Raw genomic sequence first — 15,298 nt, 5'->3', positions numbered from 1 at the left:
TGGTTAACCCGGGTCCGAGTGTCACCTACAGAGCTGCAGAGGGTTATCTTCCCGGGACCCTCATGGTGCTATGGGCCGGACTGAGGCCAGCACCAGTCTAGGCTGCAGCCCCCCTCCTCCAAACTTCCCCACGGCGCTGCTTTGAGCAGACAGCGACACCCCTGTGCCGGTTACTCTGGTGCCTGGACACAGGGAAGGACAAGGTCCCCAACCGTCCCTGCCTGAGGTTAAATGCCACTTCCTTCCAGGCCCTCCTGGAAGCAGAGGTCTGGCCAATCCTCCTGCCCACTTCCTGGGGCTCGAGGATAAAAGGGCCGAGAAGCCTTGGCCAGAGGGAGCAAGAGGCCTGACATGGTACGGGCAGCATCCTCTTCCCTCCCGGATGCTCTCGCGGGGCTCCAGGTGCCAGTCTTCTCCATCCCGGGCAAGCCTGGCTTCCTCCACGCCCTTCCATGCTCCCATCTTCTCCCAGATCCATGCAGGGGCTCCAGCCCTCTCCATCCCGATGGAAGTCAGTCCAGCCCCCTCCATATACTCTCTCTCTGTGCTCGCTTCGGCAGCACATATACACACACTCTCTCTGTCTCTCCAGATGCTGGGCCTGCTGTGTCTGACCCTCTTCTTTGTTGGGTGCACCACTGCTGGAACCCCAGGTGAGTCCTCCCCCCACGTCACCCTTTCCTCCTACACTGGTCCCATAAAGCTCTGTCCCTGGGACCCTTGGGACGCACGCACCTGTGAGCTGCTCTCCTGCAGGGTGGGAGGCAGGCTGAGCGCCGCCCCTCCCCCACCTTCTCCTTGTTGCTTGCAGCACCCCTGTCTGAGGATGTGCCGGTGGGCATCGTGGGGGGCCACAGCGCCCCCCAGGGGAAGTGGCCGTGGCAGGTCAGCCTGAGGATCTACAGCTACTACTGGACCTCCTGGGTGCATGTGTGTGGGGGCTCCCTCATCCACCCACAGTGGGTGCTGACTGCTGCCCACTGCGTCCACCAGTGAGTTCCTTTGCCCTCCAGTGCTGGGTAGGATGAGGGGTAAATCAGCAGGGCCGAGCCAACATGGGGCTTCAGTTGATTCTGTTCGGGAGGACCTCCCCACAGTACCTAGAATATGGACTCACAGCTTCTTTCTGACCTCAGGAGAGATGCTGACCCTGCATCCTTTCGGATCCACGCTGGGGATGTATATCTCTATGGGGGCAAGGAGCTGCTGAGAGTGAGCCAGGTCATCGTCCACCAGGACTATGTCCACGCTAGCCTGGGCTCAGACGTGGCTCTGCTCAGGCTGGAGAAACCCCTGGACTGCTCCGCTAACATCAAGCCTGTCATGCTGACCTCTCGGTCCCTTGAGCTCACCTCAAAGTACCCATGCTGGGTGACTGGCTGGGGCAGGTACCACATGTATGGTATGTGTCAAGAAAAGATCTGGGCTGTGGGAACAAACTGGTCATCTGAGGATCCCTGGTGGGTGGCACTGAGGTCCTAAGGAGCAGGATCCAGAAAGGGGAGAGAGATCTACTGAGGAAGACAGGGCATCTCAGACTGTTTCCCCCCAAACACTTTAGATGTTTCATCAGAGCTGTGTATGGCATGGCTAGGCCCAGAACCCAAGACTAAGAGGAAAAGGCCCTTCTTCCTCCTATCCCCCCATTCTCCCCCACTTCTCCTTCTCCTCTTCTGGGAAATACTAGAACATCTGGTTCAACTCTCTTTGGTTCTTGAAGTATAGGCAGATAGATTTTTGTTACATTAGTTATGTATGGGGGGGGCATGTGTGTCATGGCATTCATGTGGAGGTCAGGGGACAACTTGCAGGAATGTTCTTTCCTTCTGTAAGTCCCTGGGATTGAACTCAGGTCTTCAGAATTGGCAGCAAGTGCGAGTACTTCTACCTATGGAGCCATCTTGCCAGCCCCTATAAGCAGACAGAATCCATCTTCAGCCTCCTAGATGTCAGAGTTGGACACGGACCTTGCAGATTGGTGTCTCCGACACACACTGCTCTAGGCATGGATTCGGATAGGGCTGGAGCTTCTCCCAGCTCCTAGGATGAGTGGTAGGGGAGTGGACAGGTGGGAGCTAGGCATCACCAGCCCTACTTCCCCTCTCCGCAGCATCGCTGCCCCCTCCCTACCGCCTGCAGCAGGTTCGGGTGAAGGTAGTGGACAACGCCCTCTGTGAGCAGCTGTACCACAATGCCACCAGGCACCGCTACCAGGGCCACAAGTTCATCCAAGACGACATGCTGTGTGCTGGCAGCGAAGGCCGAGGGGTCTGCTATGTGAGTTCCATCGACCTCCTCCTTCCTGTCCCCGTTCCCACTTCAAGGACAATACCTAATGATGTTTCTTCCTCTTCTAGGGTGACTCAGGCGGTCCCCTGGTCTGCAGGGTGGCAGGCTCCTGGAACTTGGTGGGCGTGGTGAGCTGGGGCTATGGCTGTGCCCTGAGGGACATCCCTGGGGTCTATGCACGTGTGCAGTCCTTCCTGCCCTGGATCACCCGGCAGATGGAGAGGTTCTCCTGAGCCCAGCTGCTGGCCTCATGCTGGTCAGCTGAGGATGGGTCAGCTTTGATCACCATTCCAGGGGTTAGGCTCTGGAGTGTTGGTGCCCAGTGCGCTGAACACTAGCTACTGAAGGACATGGCTCTGTTTCCTGGCTTCCTAAATAAAGATGTGACACACATTCGTGTTCAAGTTTTTGTGTGAATACAAATCTATTTTTCTCTAGTGGAAACACCTATGGGTGCTGTTTTAATCGTTTTCTAGAGAAGGAAACCAAGGCCTGAACTCACCAAAGGTAGGACTCAGGCAGGTCTGCATGTGTTCCCCAGGCACCCTGAATAGTTATCAGGATGATTCTTGTCTCTCAAGCACCTAACATCCCTAAGTATCCTGGAATCTGGATATGGTGACATTGTGCAAAGACAGAAAAGGTGACAATGCCAGATCTCCAGCCTTGGGACAATGATACTCTGACCCTCATCAATGTCACCATGGGGCCAGGAGACTGCTGCCATGTTGACATCCTTCCTGTACCTCATTTTTTTTTTAACCCCAGGACCCTGTAGACTCAGTTACCCAGTGTGACTAAGGTTATTTTCAGGGCTTGGGCTGTTGCCTTGAACTACACACAGTGGCAGCTGTCTAATGCCCAGAGTGAAGATGAGGGCCAACAGCTACCAGGCCTCCCTCACAGAGCAGTTCTGACCCAGGGTGCATGGTGGGGAGGGGCTTGGTAGAGAGGGGCTGACTAACTCTTTTCACTGGGAGCAGCAGGAGAAGGAGGGTGGATTGGGTAGGAAGCATCTACTTCAGACTCAGACGGGACTGTCCTTTCATCCAGAGGCTCCACCTAGGAGCTGGTAGTCTGCAGAGATCATCCAGGTGCGTAGGGCAGTGAGTTGCACTGACCTTTGTGACTTGTAGGAGATGGGAGGGGCCTGGCGAGTGCTAAACTCAGATGAGATTCATTTCAAGGGGTCAAGGGTCAAGAGGGAATGGAGGAGGCTCTGCCTGGGGGCTCTGCTGAGTCTGAAGGGGGAATCAGGATTGCAAGGGAGATCTTAGGTCCTGAGGGGCTCCCAGCTTGCTGAGCAGGGTCCCAAGGCAGGCCAGGCCTGGCCTCTGTTCCTCTGAAGGGAAGCAGGTGCCTTTAATATGGCTTCTTTCCCTTTCTTGCCTGTAGCTGGGCAGAGCAATGAGAGAGAGGTGGTCACTCCAGGGAGACCTGATTCCCATGGCTCCCACAGGCCTCTGGACAGTGCCACTGTCCTCAAAGGTACCACATGCTCTCTAAACACACACACACACACACACACACACACACACACACACACACACCCCAGCCCGTCAAGAGCAAGACCTGCCCAGTGCTTCCAGCACCTCCCCAGGACAGGGAGGGTGGAGGAAAAAGGCTTTTCTGTAGCACACAGCTTGGGTGACATTGCTTCAGGGTCAGAGAGCAAAGGGCGGGAGAATCTGGAGTCTGGGGACTCTGGCTGTCCCATGGCTCCCAGGATGCCGGAACTGTGTTGACTCAGCCCTTTCTCTTGTAATTCCCCCTTCCTGGGGGTGAGGAGGGGGTCCTCAGGCTCCTGAGAGGATGGGGTGGCCAGGGTGCCGGGGCAATGGGCACCTCTCCTCTGACTGGTACAGGCTGGTTCCCCACAGCTGTGTGGCCCTGGTGACTTTTTCCTTTCTGCCTGTGATACACTGGGAGCCAGGGTCAGGGGGCTCTTTGAGCCCAAAGTCTGTGCCCTCTGTGCTCCATGTGGCACTGGATACCTCATTCCTGCTGTGGCACTCAGTGTCTCTTGAAGTATTTTGTGTGGCTCATAGGACACTAAGATCTGGAGCAGGGAGCCAACACTTGCCAGCACTTCTAGCTGCCAGAAACGATACTAAAGGCGTCCTTCTGCCCTTCAGAAGAACATGTAAGCATATGAGCTCCCCGTTTACCTATCAGGGTACAGAAATATTCCCTCAGTCTCTGCCCCAAAGCTAGTGGTCACAAGTGAGCACACGCGTGCGTGTGTGCGTGCCTGCGTGTGCATGTGTGTGTGCACACGCACGTGTGCACGTGTGTAAGAAGGGTGTTTATGTGGGGCCAGAGGACAACTCGTAGGAGTCAGCTCCCTCCCCACCATATGCGTCTCAGGGGTGTAACCCAGGCTGTCAGGGTTAGCAGCTAGCTCTTGTATCTGCTGAGAGCCACCTCACCTGCCGTTCCCCACACACCCTGAGACAAGATCTTTTCGTTTGTTTGTTTGGTTTGGTTTTGTGTTTTCGAGACAGAATTTCTCTGTGTAGCCCTGGCTGTGCTGGGACTCACTCTGTAGACCAGGCTGGCCTCAAACTCACAGAGATTCGTCTGCCTCTACCTCCCAAGTGCTGGGATTAAAAGCATGCACTACCTTGCCTGGCTCTGAGACAGGATCTTGCTGTTTGTACCTTTGGCTGGCCTGAAACTCACTGTGTAGACCAGGATGGCCTCAGACTTGTGTCTCAGCAGCCACCCTGGCACCTGATACAGGGTTTACTTCTCACTAAGTTTCACTGAGCAGCATTTGCCTAGAGGCTCAGAAAATTGATCACACTCAATAGACTCTGGAGGTGGAGGGAGGGGTGGGAAGGGAGACCCACCTCTCCTTCCTTTATAGGATGGCACTGGCTCCCAGAGAAGGTACGCTGGTGACATTCCTGTTGTAACCACCCTCTGACCCCTACGAAGTAGTTTTGTCTCAACAGCCCTTACTGATGATGATATAGTAGCTTCCCTGGCAGTCATCCTCAGAAAATGAGGTAGCAGGTATGTGGAGACACCCTCATCAGTCTTAGTGGGTGCCATGCCTTCTTCTACATGTCCAACTGAGTTCTTTTCCTCATACCCCAGGAAACCCCAGGTGTAGTATCCTCTGCAGGGGCATCTGGAGGTGAGGGGAATTGGTGTCTGCAAGGCAGTGCCCAGGGGCGCACACACTTAGAAGAGGGTTCTAAGTCTGATGGCTGGAGCTGTTGTTCCACACCTGCCTTTTCTCACAAATGGTTCAGGCCCTGTCTTGATCTACAAGGAAGGAGATGAATTTCATGAATGGCCACTGATGTTGGGGTGATTTGTTGTTGTTGTTTTTCGTTTTATTTTTCTGTTACAGTGTTAGGGTTGGAAACCAGAATCTTGTGCACATGGACAAGCACTCTGCCGTGGACTTCTGTCCTAGTCTGACATCGTTGTTTTTTAAATAGCAAAATGCTCTCCAAAAGATGAGACAATTAAATGTAAAAGACAAGAAAATTAAATGGAGAAAATCATAATTGAATCCCACTGCGGTCTGTACAGAGATGTTTCAGCCAAGCCTGGTCATTCTCAGGGCTGAGCCAGTGTGTCTCAATGCCCTTGACAGGTGCTATTATGAACACACAACTGGCTGGTCCCTCGTGAAATCTTGGGGTAAACAAACCTTTTAGGATTCTATTAGTGTCAGAGCTCTTTCTGGAGTGTTCTTGGTAAACTCATTTTCAGAAAATAATGACCAATAATAACTCCTGGGACATTTCCTAGGGACACTCACTGTTTCACACTCACTGGGAACAACAAGTGAGATTGTCCCTGCACCCCAGATTAGGAATGGGGAAGATAATGGTTTCTCTAAGGCCACACACATCAGAAGACACAGACTGGGAACTAAGCATTGAGAATGTCAGCCCTGGACCTTTCCTCTGCTCACCTCTGAGCCTGATCCCAAGAGAAGAGAACAGGACAAGTGTGGCCCTGGGCCCTGAAGACAAACAAGTCAATACAGTGGCACTGGCTTTGTGAGGTAGAGCCGTCAAGACAGCATGGCCCCAGCGCCTTGCCCCTTCCCAGCTCATCTCAGTCCCGGGGACATCCTGCTCTGTCCCCAGCTCCCAGTCTAACTTCCCGTTTGCTCAAGGCTCATCCTGAACATCCTCCACGGCATCCTCCGTTGCTATCAGGGGTTCCCAACACGCTGCTTGTGTACCACAGCTCCATCACCAGCAATGGAATTGTTCCTGCTCCTTCAACTTCACCCTGAGGATGCTGGGAACCAGCCAGCATCACTAAGCAGATCTGATCGTATGGACAAGAGAAATTCCTTCTCCCTGGATCACCCAGAACTCAAGAGAACTTTTCAGGTCTTGAAAAAGTACTGTGCTTAACCTAGGCGCTGGCTTATCAATAATCCTTGTTCCCCTCGAGCACAGGCTGGGATATATTTGGGGACATTGGAAAAACCTTGTTTGTGCCTCTAATCAGCTATAGTTTAAGTGTCCTGAGGACTCTGGTCATTTTACCCTGAGACAATGACACCCCAGTACTAGTCCCTTGTCCCAACTCTCCTCTTGCAACATCAGCCCTGAGCAACCACATCCTTCACCTAACGGCATCCCTGAACCCAGAACGTGGACAGGACCTCTCATTGGCTGGCTTGTGGCTCCTGAGCTAACTGCTACCTGACCCAACTCCTGTGGTCCCTAGTTCCCTCTGATCCTATCACTGGATGTGCTCATTCATGGTGGCCTGGTCCTGCCTCTATCAGGGTGGCCAGGTATCCTGCCCCCAGGTCTTGTTGCCTAACAGCAACAGCAGGACCACCAACGGGGGCCTCAGGTGATCTCACGCAGATAGGGCACCCTGGGCTTGCAATGGCCACAGGAAGCAGGAAATGGTTTCCCTTGAGTGAACCCTTAGGTCACTCCCTAGGTTTTGCTGGGTTCCTTGGAAGGTGTAAGGGGCCCACGCCTGAACTCACCTCCTGTCTGTACTCCCAGGCAGCTGCACAGATGGACATCCCTTGTCTCAGAGGACCTGTTTCTCCCTCGTTTGTCGTCCCCAGTCTGTTTTGTTTTGTCATTTGAGACAGGGTCTCACTATGTAGCCTTGGCTAGCCTGGAGCTTACTATTTAGACCAGACTGGCCTTCAACTCACAGAGATCCACATGCTCCTGCTTTCTGCTGGGATTAAAGGTGTGTGCCACCACACCTGGCCAGCTGTTCCCAGTCTGGATGGTCCATGCAGGTTTGGAGGCTACTCCACAGCTAGGCTTCCTTTCAGGTTGAGATTCCCACATCACAGCCCCGCTTTGCTTCTCTGCCCCAGTGTGAGGGTCCCAGAGCCAAACACTCCATGCCCTGATGCTAGGCTTACTCTATTCTCCCAAGTACCCTGTGTTGCATTTTAAAAATGACCGGAAGGAGTCACATCATACAACAGGGCCCATGTAGGAGGTTTATTGAGGGGAGGGTGGATAAGGGCCAGAGGAGGGGAGCAGAGACCGGTCCCTGGGGATGAGAGCAAAGGAAGAGAAAGAGAAAGAGAAAGAGAGAGAGAGAGAGAGAGAGAGAGAGAGAGAGAGAGAGAGAGAGAGAGAGAGAGAGAGAGAGAGAGGAGGTGTACAAGGCCTGCTTTTTATAAGGAAATGTAGCGAATGCACACAGGGAGTGCTTTTAGTAGCTGCAGCTGAGGTATATCCTGTCAGGACCCTAAGGGCAGGCCAGTACAGATGCCTAAATGCTAACATCCTGACCACCCTGGGGCCCCTGGCTCACACTGTCCCTATGCACAGACGCTCTGCACCCTTAGTGTAAGCACTCAGGACTTGCTCTCACTGTGCGAGGACACAGCCCGATACGAGTCTCCCTTACTTCCTCTATACTCCCCAGATGCAGACAGCCCTGAGCAATTGGATATTCGTTGCTTTCTGAGTCATCTCGGGAAAGGAGCAGGGACGTGTTTCCAGTGACTGGTGGGGCCCTTTCTGGGAGAGGGTATCATGGTGGCTGAAAAAGAGGAGGCTGGCCTGGTTCTTAGGGGGCTGGTGTGCCCACACGAAGGAGCCTCATTCTTCTGTGTAGTGCAGGGGAAGGGGTTGATGCTTGACAAACCTAGGAATCTGACCCTCAGTATGGGGGCCTAGGTCCCTTAGCTTCCCATATGGGGCCTTGAACTTTTCCCAATGTTCCAAAGCTAACAGTGTAGGTAAAACAACTGCCAGAGGACCAGGTGGTGGCGCACGCCTTTGATCCCAGCACTCCGGAGGCAGAGGCAGGTGGATCTCCGAGTTTGAGGCCAGTCTGGTCTACAGAGCAAGTCCTGGGATAGCCAGGGCTACACAGAGATACCCTGTCTTTACCCCTCCGCCCACTAAAAGAAAAGAGCTGCCGGAGGCTGGGAGTGGGTAGAGTACTTGTCTAAAATGCTTGAGGCCCCAGCAATGCATAAAACCAGGTGTGGTGGTGCACATCTGTAATCCCAGTACTTGGGAGGTGGAGAGGTAGAGGCAGAAGAATCACAAGTTCAAGGTTATCCTAGGCGGCATACTGAGCTCGAGACCATCTTGGACTACAGAGAACCCACCCACATTTTCCTCACACACAGAATTACTGACCACAAATTGAGAGAGCTTTTCACCAGAGTCCATGGTGGCTCCAGGGCACATCTGATACCAAGATTTGTGGAGGAAACACAAGACCGAGTTACTGGGGGCGGGATGTGAGTGTGGGAGTTGCTGGCAAGCTTCGGGATCCTTGGGCTTCATACTCCCAGCTGCGGCAAAGAACGGGTCCTGGGTTCAACGCCACAAGCTCTGCCTACAGGTATCTACGATGGTAAGGGGACATCTTCAGCATGACAAAAGACTTTAGCCAGTGCCAGTGGCACAATGTGCTTGAGTGACTCACAGGAAGTCCCCATTCTTCCTCATCATGTTCATTCTATGCCAGGACACTGCAGACTTGGGTTCTCAGACCATATGGATAAGGTCACCTGAGGAAGATGGGGCTGGAAAATAAATACCTGCCTCAGCACCCCTCAGTCAGAGCCCTAGCCCCAGCAAGAAGATGTCCAATCAGCCTGATGAGAGGTCAGCAGGCCAGGATGGGGCTGGCAGCAACTAGTCTCATCTAGGGCAGATTCTGAGTTTCCCAAGGAGGATGCCCACAGGCATGGGGCAGTGAACTGAGCATCAGCTCCACAGTATGTAGGGGACAGGAGGGACAGGGTGGTGGCCTGGTTGGGACTAAACCCAAACCAAGAGAGAGTAATACAAGCTGCAGGGGCCTGAGAAGAGCTCCAGTCAGGGTTCACTTGGGGGATGAGAAGGACGGAGGATTGCAAGGGGTGGTCGTGTCCCTGCCGCATATTCCTTTCGGTATCTTATTGAGCAGGGCAGTGGGGGTGGGCTGCACTCAAAGGTGACTGGGAATCAGCCAGTTCTGTGGCCAGCTGCAGGCCCCTAATATCGCCAAACAACCACCTGCCTGTGTCCACCCCTGCACCAGCTCCCGGTGCTCTAGCAGAGGCCCACCCTAGGGTCATTGTACCTTCTCTGTCCCACACTTCAGGACTGAGGGAGGCCGCTGGGGAGGGTGAACCCTGACACCCCTGCACACCTCTCTCTGCCGGGAGTGGCCTGGAAGTGGCTTTAAGGGGAAGGGCAGTACAAGGAAAGGTGGTGTGTGTTTCCTGAAAGCAAAGAGCTGGACGAGCTCCCAGTGGGCTGCAGAGCAAATCCTTGGAAAGCACTCTTTGCTGTTCATTTAGAGGGCCTGCGGGCAGTGCTGTAGGACGTGAGGAGGACACTTGGGGTGCCTACCTGCTGGGTGTGCAAGGGGCCTGGCCATAGGCAGAAGGCCAGCACCTTCTGGTGTGGGGACTGTTTGGGTCCAGCAGGTAGAAAGCAGCCTTTCCCACTCCTTTCAGGGTCGTTTTGTTTCTAATTTTATTTCTTTTGGACAAGGGAGATCTATGTGACCCAGGCTGGCCTCAAATTCCCATGCCAAAGTTCTTGCAGGAGGGTGTTGTAGATGTAGCCAACCGTCTTATTAAATAAGAAACACAGAACCAATGTAAAAGAGAAAGCCAAGAGGTCAGAGCTCAGAGCTAAAATCTCACCCTTCCTCCTGCGGTGGTCCTAGCTCTCCGAAAAAGAGCTACTTCCTGTGTGTACGTCTTTTCATAGTCTTTTTGTTCTGTCTTCTCATTGGTTGTAAACCCAAACATGTGACTGCCTCGTCACTGTCTGTATGTACAGCCCCCCAAGTCTTAAAGGCATATGTCTCCAATGCTGGCTGTATCCCTGAACACACAGAGATCTACCTAGCTCTTCTACCAAGTGCTGGGATTAAAGGCGTGTGCCACCACCGCCGCACTCTGTCTATGGCTCTATTAGCTCTGACCCCCAGGCAACGTTATTTATTAACATACAATCAAAATCACATTTCAGTACAATTAGATTACCACCACAGGGTGTCTACTCTTTTCACTGGCTTTTACTTGCTATTTTACGGGTCGCTGGCAGAGTGAAGGTGGATTGCCCAGCAGTTACTCAGACTGCACTGGGTCTGGGATGGGACAGAGAGGGCAGCGGTGGGAAGCAGGGTTTGGGGACCTGGGACCTTTCTACATGAAAACAGGGTGTGCCCAGTGACATGCATACCCAGACTCCAGGCACCCCCCTACCTCCTACAGTCCTACGGGACCACACAGGTTGGGAGTTTAGAAACACAGATGTACCTGTGGAGCACTCAGGACCCCGATAGAAGTGGATCGTATCAATCTATTTCATTCAGCCTGATGCACACTCTGCAGCTCCTGATTCTCAGAAGGCCAGATTATTGGCAGGAGGCCAGATTGTTTCCTGGGGAGTGACCACCTTCCTCAGCCTGTGGAAGCCCCTAGGCCTGTCCAGCAGGATTCAATCCACTGTCCACTCTAGGGTCTTGCATGTATTGGGCAAACACTTTACCACTAGGCTACCTCTCCAGTCCTTTTTGACATTCTGAGACAGGCTTGCTAAGTTGGCCACGCAGCCTTTGAACTCACATGGCCGTCCTCCTGCCTCAACCTTGCAGGTGGCTGAGATGGCAGGCCTGTGCCTCCAGGCCCAGGTCTCTTCTGCTTACTGCTTCTGAGCACATGCACGTGACCCAAGTGTCCTGGCTCTTCCCTTGTGGCTGATACAGTCCGCTGAAGGAATCCACAGGACTTACTCGTCTGGGTACAGGTTGGTGGACATTTGGGCTGTTACCAATTAGGGATCTTAGGAGTAACACTGCTTTCAACAGTTTGTGTTTTGTGTGAACACATGTTTTCTCTTGGAGGAACACCAACTGCAATTGTGGACTCACACAGAATGTTTAATGGATCCAAGGCTCCCAAATCCAGGACCGTGATTACAACCTGTTGACTGTGGCCAAGGCTGGAGTTCTCCTCAGTTCTTGGTATCCACCACCTCCTTGGCTTCAGGAATTCTAGGGGTTGTTCGGAGTCTCTTCCCGGGTTTTATTTGTGACAGGGTGTCTTTCTGTAGACCAGCATGGCTTTAAACTTGCGCTGATCCGCCTGCCTCAGCCTCCAAGGTGCTAGGCTTACAAACATTAAGTCACCATGGCTAGCTCTGTGTCCTTTCTTTCTTTGGAGATAGAGCCTCATGAAGCCCAGGTTGGCCTTGAACCCCTGAACCTCCTGCCTTCATCTTCTGAGAGCTGGGATTACAGATTTGCATCATTATTCCAGATTTCTTAGTTTCATATTTACTGTTGCTTTGATAAAAACACCTCAACAGAAGCAACTTAAGGGTGGGGGTGTTTGTTCTGGTTCCCAGTTCAAGGTATACTTGGTCACTGTGGGGAAGGCATGGAGGCAGGGGCATGAAGCAAGTAATCACGTGATAGTCACAGTTCAGGAGCAGAGCAACGAATGCATGCTGCCCAGCTCTCTTTGTACAGTTCAGGAGCCCGGTCAGAGAATGGTGCCTCCTACAGTCCGTAGGTCTTCCCACCTAAACCAACACGATAATCCCTCCTGGAATGCCCAGAGGCCTTTCTCTCAGCTGATTCTGTCAAGTTGGAAATCAACACTATCACATTCAGTTTATTCTGGCCTGGGGAGTCCGACCCAGCGCCTCCCTCGCATTAGACAGGGACTCTACTAACTGCGCCACACCCCAGCTCTGCTCTCCCCGTTCCTAATTAGCATTTTTTGTCAGGGCTAGCAGTGTACATTTCACCACATGTCCATATTTCCTATTTGCATATCCTTTTTGGTGAATGTGCAAATGTTTTTTATTTTGTTTTTTAATTGCTTCCTAAGTTCTACATAATATGTGTCTCAAATCAAAGTCTTCTAAACATTTAAACGTTCTATGGAGAGCTATTTTCGTTGTACAGAATGGGGAGGATAGAGGACAAGGGACAGGAGTAGAAGGGATCTGAAAGTTCTGAAGGGTCTAGTCATTTCTCAGTTTGGACCAGAGAGCCGTGGACTCTGTTGTGGGGACAAGACCACCCGGCCAGCCCTGGGCCTTGTATCTGCTGTAAGCTGGGAGGAAGGACAGGTGAGGTCCACTCACATCTCCCCCCAGTCCTGCTGCATATGGCGGGGAAGAGCTCTTACCTCCATTTGTCTTCGTATGGAGTCTGCAGCCCAGAGTGCCAGGGACCAGCTCAGAGGCAGAACACATTGAGATAGATAGGCTGGACGGAGTGGTCTTCACTGAAACCTGACTTTCTTTTCCCCAGTGTGGGAAGGGGGCAATGCCCCCTCCAGGCAGCCTTCCTGGTTCCTGCAAGACACACTCCCCCACATCTGGGAGTCCAGCTTCAGGGGCTCCTCAGAAAGTTCTAAAAACACCTTCCTCACTGTCCCTATTCCCACATCCAGCCCTGGGTCTTCCTACTCCACCTCAGGTCAGAGGGGTCAAGTCTCTAGCTGCCTGAGCAGGACTTCCTGTCTGGCTGGGGCCTAAAGACCAAGGGTGTGGCCAGAATGCGGAGTATAGGACCTTCCTCAGTTCCAAATCTCAGGTCAGAGTTGGAGGGTTCCACTGGCACCCTCTAGATCAGAGATCCCCTCTAGGTGTGGGGGAACTGAGGCTGGGGACAGGTGTTCGGTCCTCCTCCTGTACATGACGTCGTAGGGCAGGATGTGGCTGTTTCGGGCCTGCCTGTCCCACAGCCAAGGCTCAGGATGGCACAGTAGGTGCTGGAGGGCTGACTCAGCAGTTAAGAGTATGTACTGATTTTGTAGACAACCCAAGTATGGGTGGTTTACAACGGCTGTAATTCCAGCTCCAGGGCATCTGATGCTCTCTTCTGGCCTCTGTGAGCATCTGCACTCATGAGCACATATAAGGCTCTGCCCACATCATTAAAAATACAATACATCTTAAAAAAAAGAATGCACACTAAGTGTTTGATCTAGTGATGCATGAGCCCACTCTGGAAGACAGAGCATTGTCTCCCTCAGGAGCAGATCTAAGGAGGGGCTATTTGGGGAGGTAGGCGCTGTCGCTCATCCCAGTACAGATGTGTCACCATAGGCCATCCCAACTGGTCCAGGAACCTGATGTCACCTAGTTTTAGGGACATAGCCTTCATGTAACATATCCCCAAATCCTGAACCCCAGAGCCATCACAGGTCCCCTTTAGGGCCCTCTCCTGTCCTACTTCCGTTTGCCTCTAATATTAGGGACCTGGTCTCCTCTTCACTCTGTCACTTAGTTTCCCACAAAGTTCTTGACACTCCGGATTCCAGGTCTGCTGTGGAGGAAGAAATTCCATCTGTGCATCCGTGCATTCCCTCAACAACCGGTGACAGCCTGGTCTACAGAGTGAGTTCCAGGACAGGCATCAAAACTAAACAGAGAAATCCTGTCTCGAAAACAAAAACAACAACACAAAAAGAAAGGAAGGAAGGAAGGAAGGAAGGAAGGAAGGAAGGAAGGAAGGAAGGGAAAGAGAGAGAGAGAGAGAGAGAGAGAGAGAGAAAGAAAGAAAGAAAGAAAGAAAGAAAGAAAGAAAGAAAGAAAGAAAGAAAGAAAGAAAGAAAGAAAGAAAGAAAGCCCGAGGTTGACTTCTAACGCACGGAGAGCACACACACACACAGAAATGACGAGGGACAGTCATTATCAGCAACAGCAAGGACAAGCACTTGTCACTTTTCTGACTGTTGAAGAGAGGTGAAGAGACATTTCCCCAGGGGGTAGTTTTCTGTTGTCTAGACAAATGGAGATCCAGCACCCCAAGATCCCAGCCACATCCCCTGCCAGTGGGTTCCAGACACAGTACACCTAAGTGCCCAGTAACAGCAGTCACTTGAGAACCTCGAGTAGGAGTACAGCAAAATCCATGACTGCTTTCACGTGCTTTAATGAGCCATAGAGGGTGGCTGACTGCACACTGTAGGTGCCTGGGTGGCAGGGGCAGGAGTGGTCAGGGATGGCGATGGGGAGCAGAGGGACAGGGAAGGTGATAGGACAGGAAGGCAGGGATGCCACCTGGGCAGGAAGCAGTGTGTTGGGAACAGCAGGCATCTGGTTCTTCCCTGACCCTGGTAGTGGCATAGGCAAGCCTCAGGGTTCCACAACTGGAAAATAAACTCGGAAGCCAATACTATTTGCTAACAGTAGCTGTCTTGTTCTGTGCTTACTTTAACACATCCATTATTTTCAGTTACATTTGGAAAGTTCACATTTAAAGAGCTTTCTGATTCTAGAACATCCTTGATGCAGATCTAGATCATGTTATCTATCATCCTCTTTTTGAGGGGGAAATTTCTCTTCAGACTCCAGGGTAGAGAGATACTAGCAACACATTCTCTCGGCATCTGCGAGGCTGAGAAATCGAGAAAGCCCTGCTTTTTTTTTTTCTGTTTGTTTTTTTGTTTTTTTTTGAGACAGGGTTTTTCTGTGTAGCCCTGACTGTTGTGGACTCATTTGTAGATCTGGCTGGCTTCAAACTCACAGAGATTCGCCTGCCTCTGCCTCCCAAGAGCTGGGAT

At 52.3% G+C, this 15,298-nt stretch overlaps 1 protein-coding gene across 3 annotated transcripts; it reads left to right on the top strand.

Moving 5' to 3' along the window:
• Positions 1 to 344: 344 nt before the first annotated feature.
• LOC114681260 (serine protease 29-like) lies at positions 345 to 2,682 on the top strand. Of its 3 annotated transcripts, none has more exons than XM_037200889.1 (6): positions 345 to 354; positions 593 to 653; positions 812 to 992; positions 1,137 to 1,402; positions 2,111 to 2,277; positions 2,358 to 2,682. In XM_037200889.1, the coding sequence occupies exons 1-6, from the start codon at positions 352 to 354 to the stop codon at positions 2,520 to 2,522; spliced, it is 843 nt and encodes a 280-aa protein (XP_037056784.1). In that variant the 5' UTR covers positions 345 to 351; the 3' UTR covers positions 2,523 to 2,682. The 3 variants fall into 3 exon arrangements, with proteins under 3 accessions (XP_037056784.1, XP_028710528.2, XP_037056783.1); XM_028854695.2 differs by having other exon boundaries at positions 347 to 511; XM_037200888.1 differs by having other exon boundaries at positions 350 to 402.
• The last annotated feature ends 12,616 nt before the right edge of the window (positions 2,683 to 15,298 follow it).

Source organism: Peromyscus leucopus, chromosome 8b (assembly GCF_004664715.2).
Source record: "Peromyscus leucopus breed LL Stock chromosome 8b, UCI_PerLeu_2.1, whole genome shotgun sequence".
NCBI lineage: Eukaryota > Metazoa > Chordata > Mammalia > Rodentia > Cricetidae > Peromyscus > Peromyscus leucopus.
Note: the sequence above shows the minus strand (reverse complement) of the source record. Positions and strands in the feature narration are given on the sequence as shown.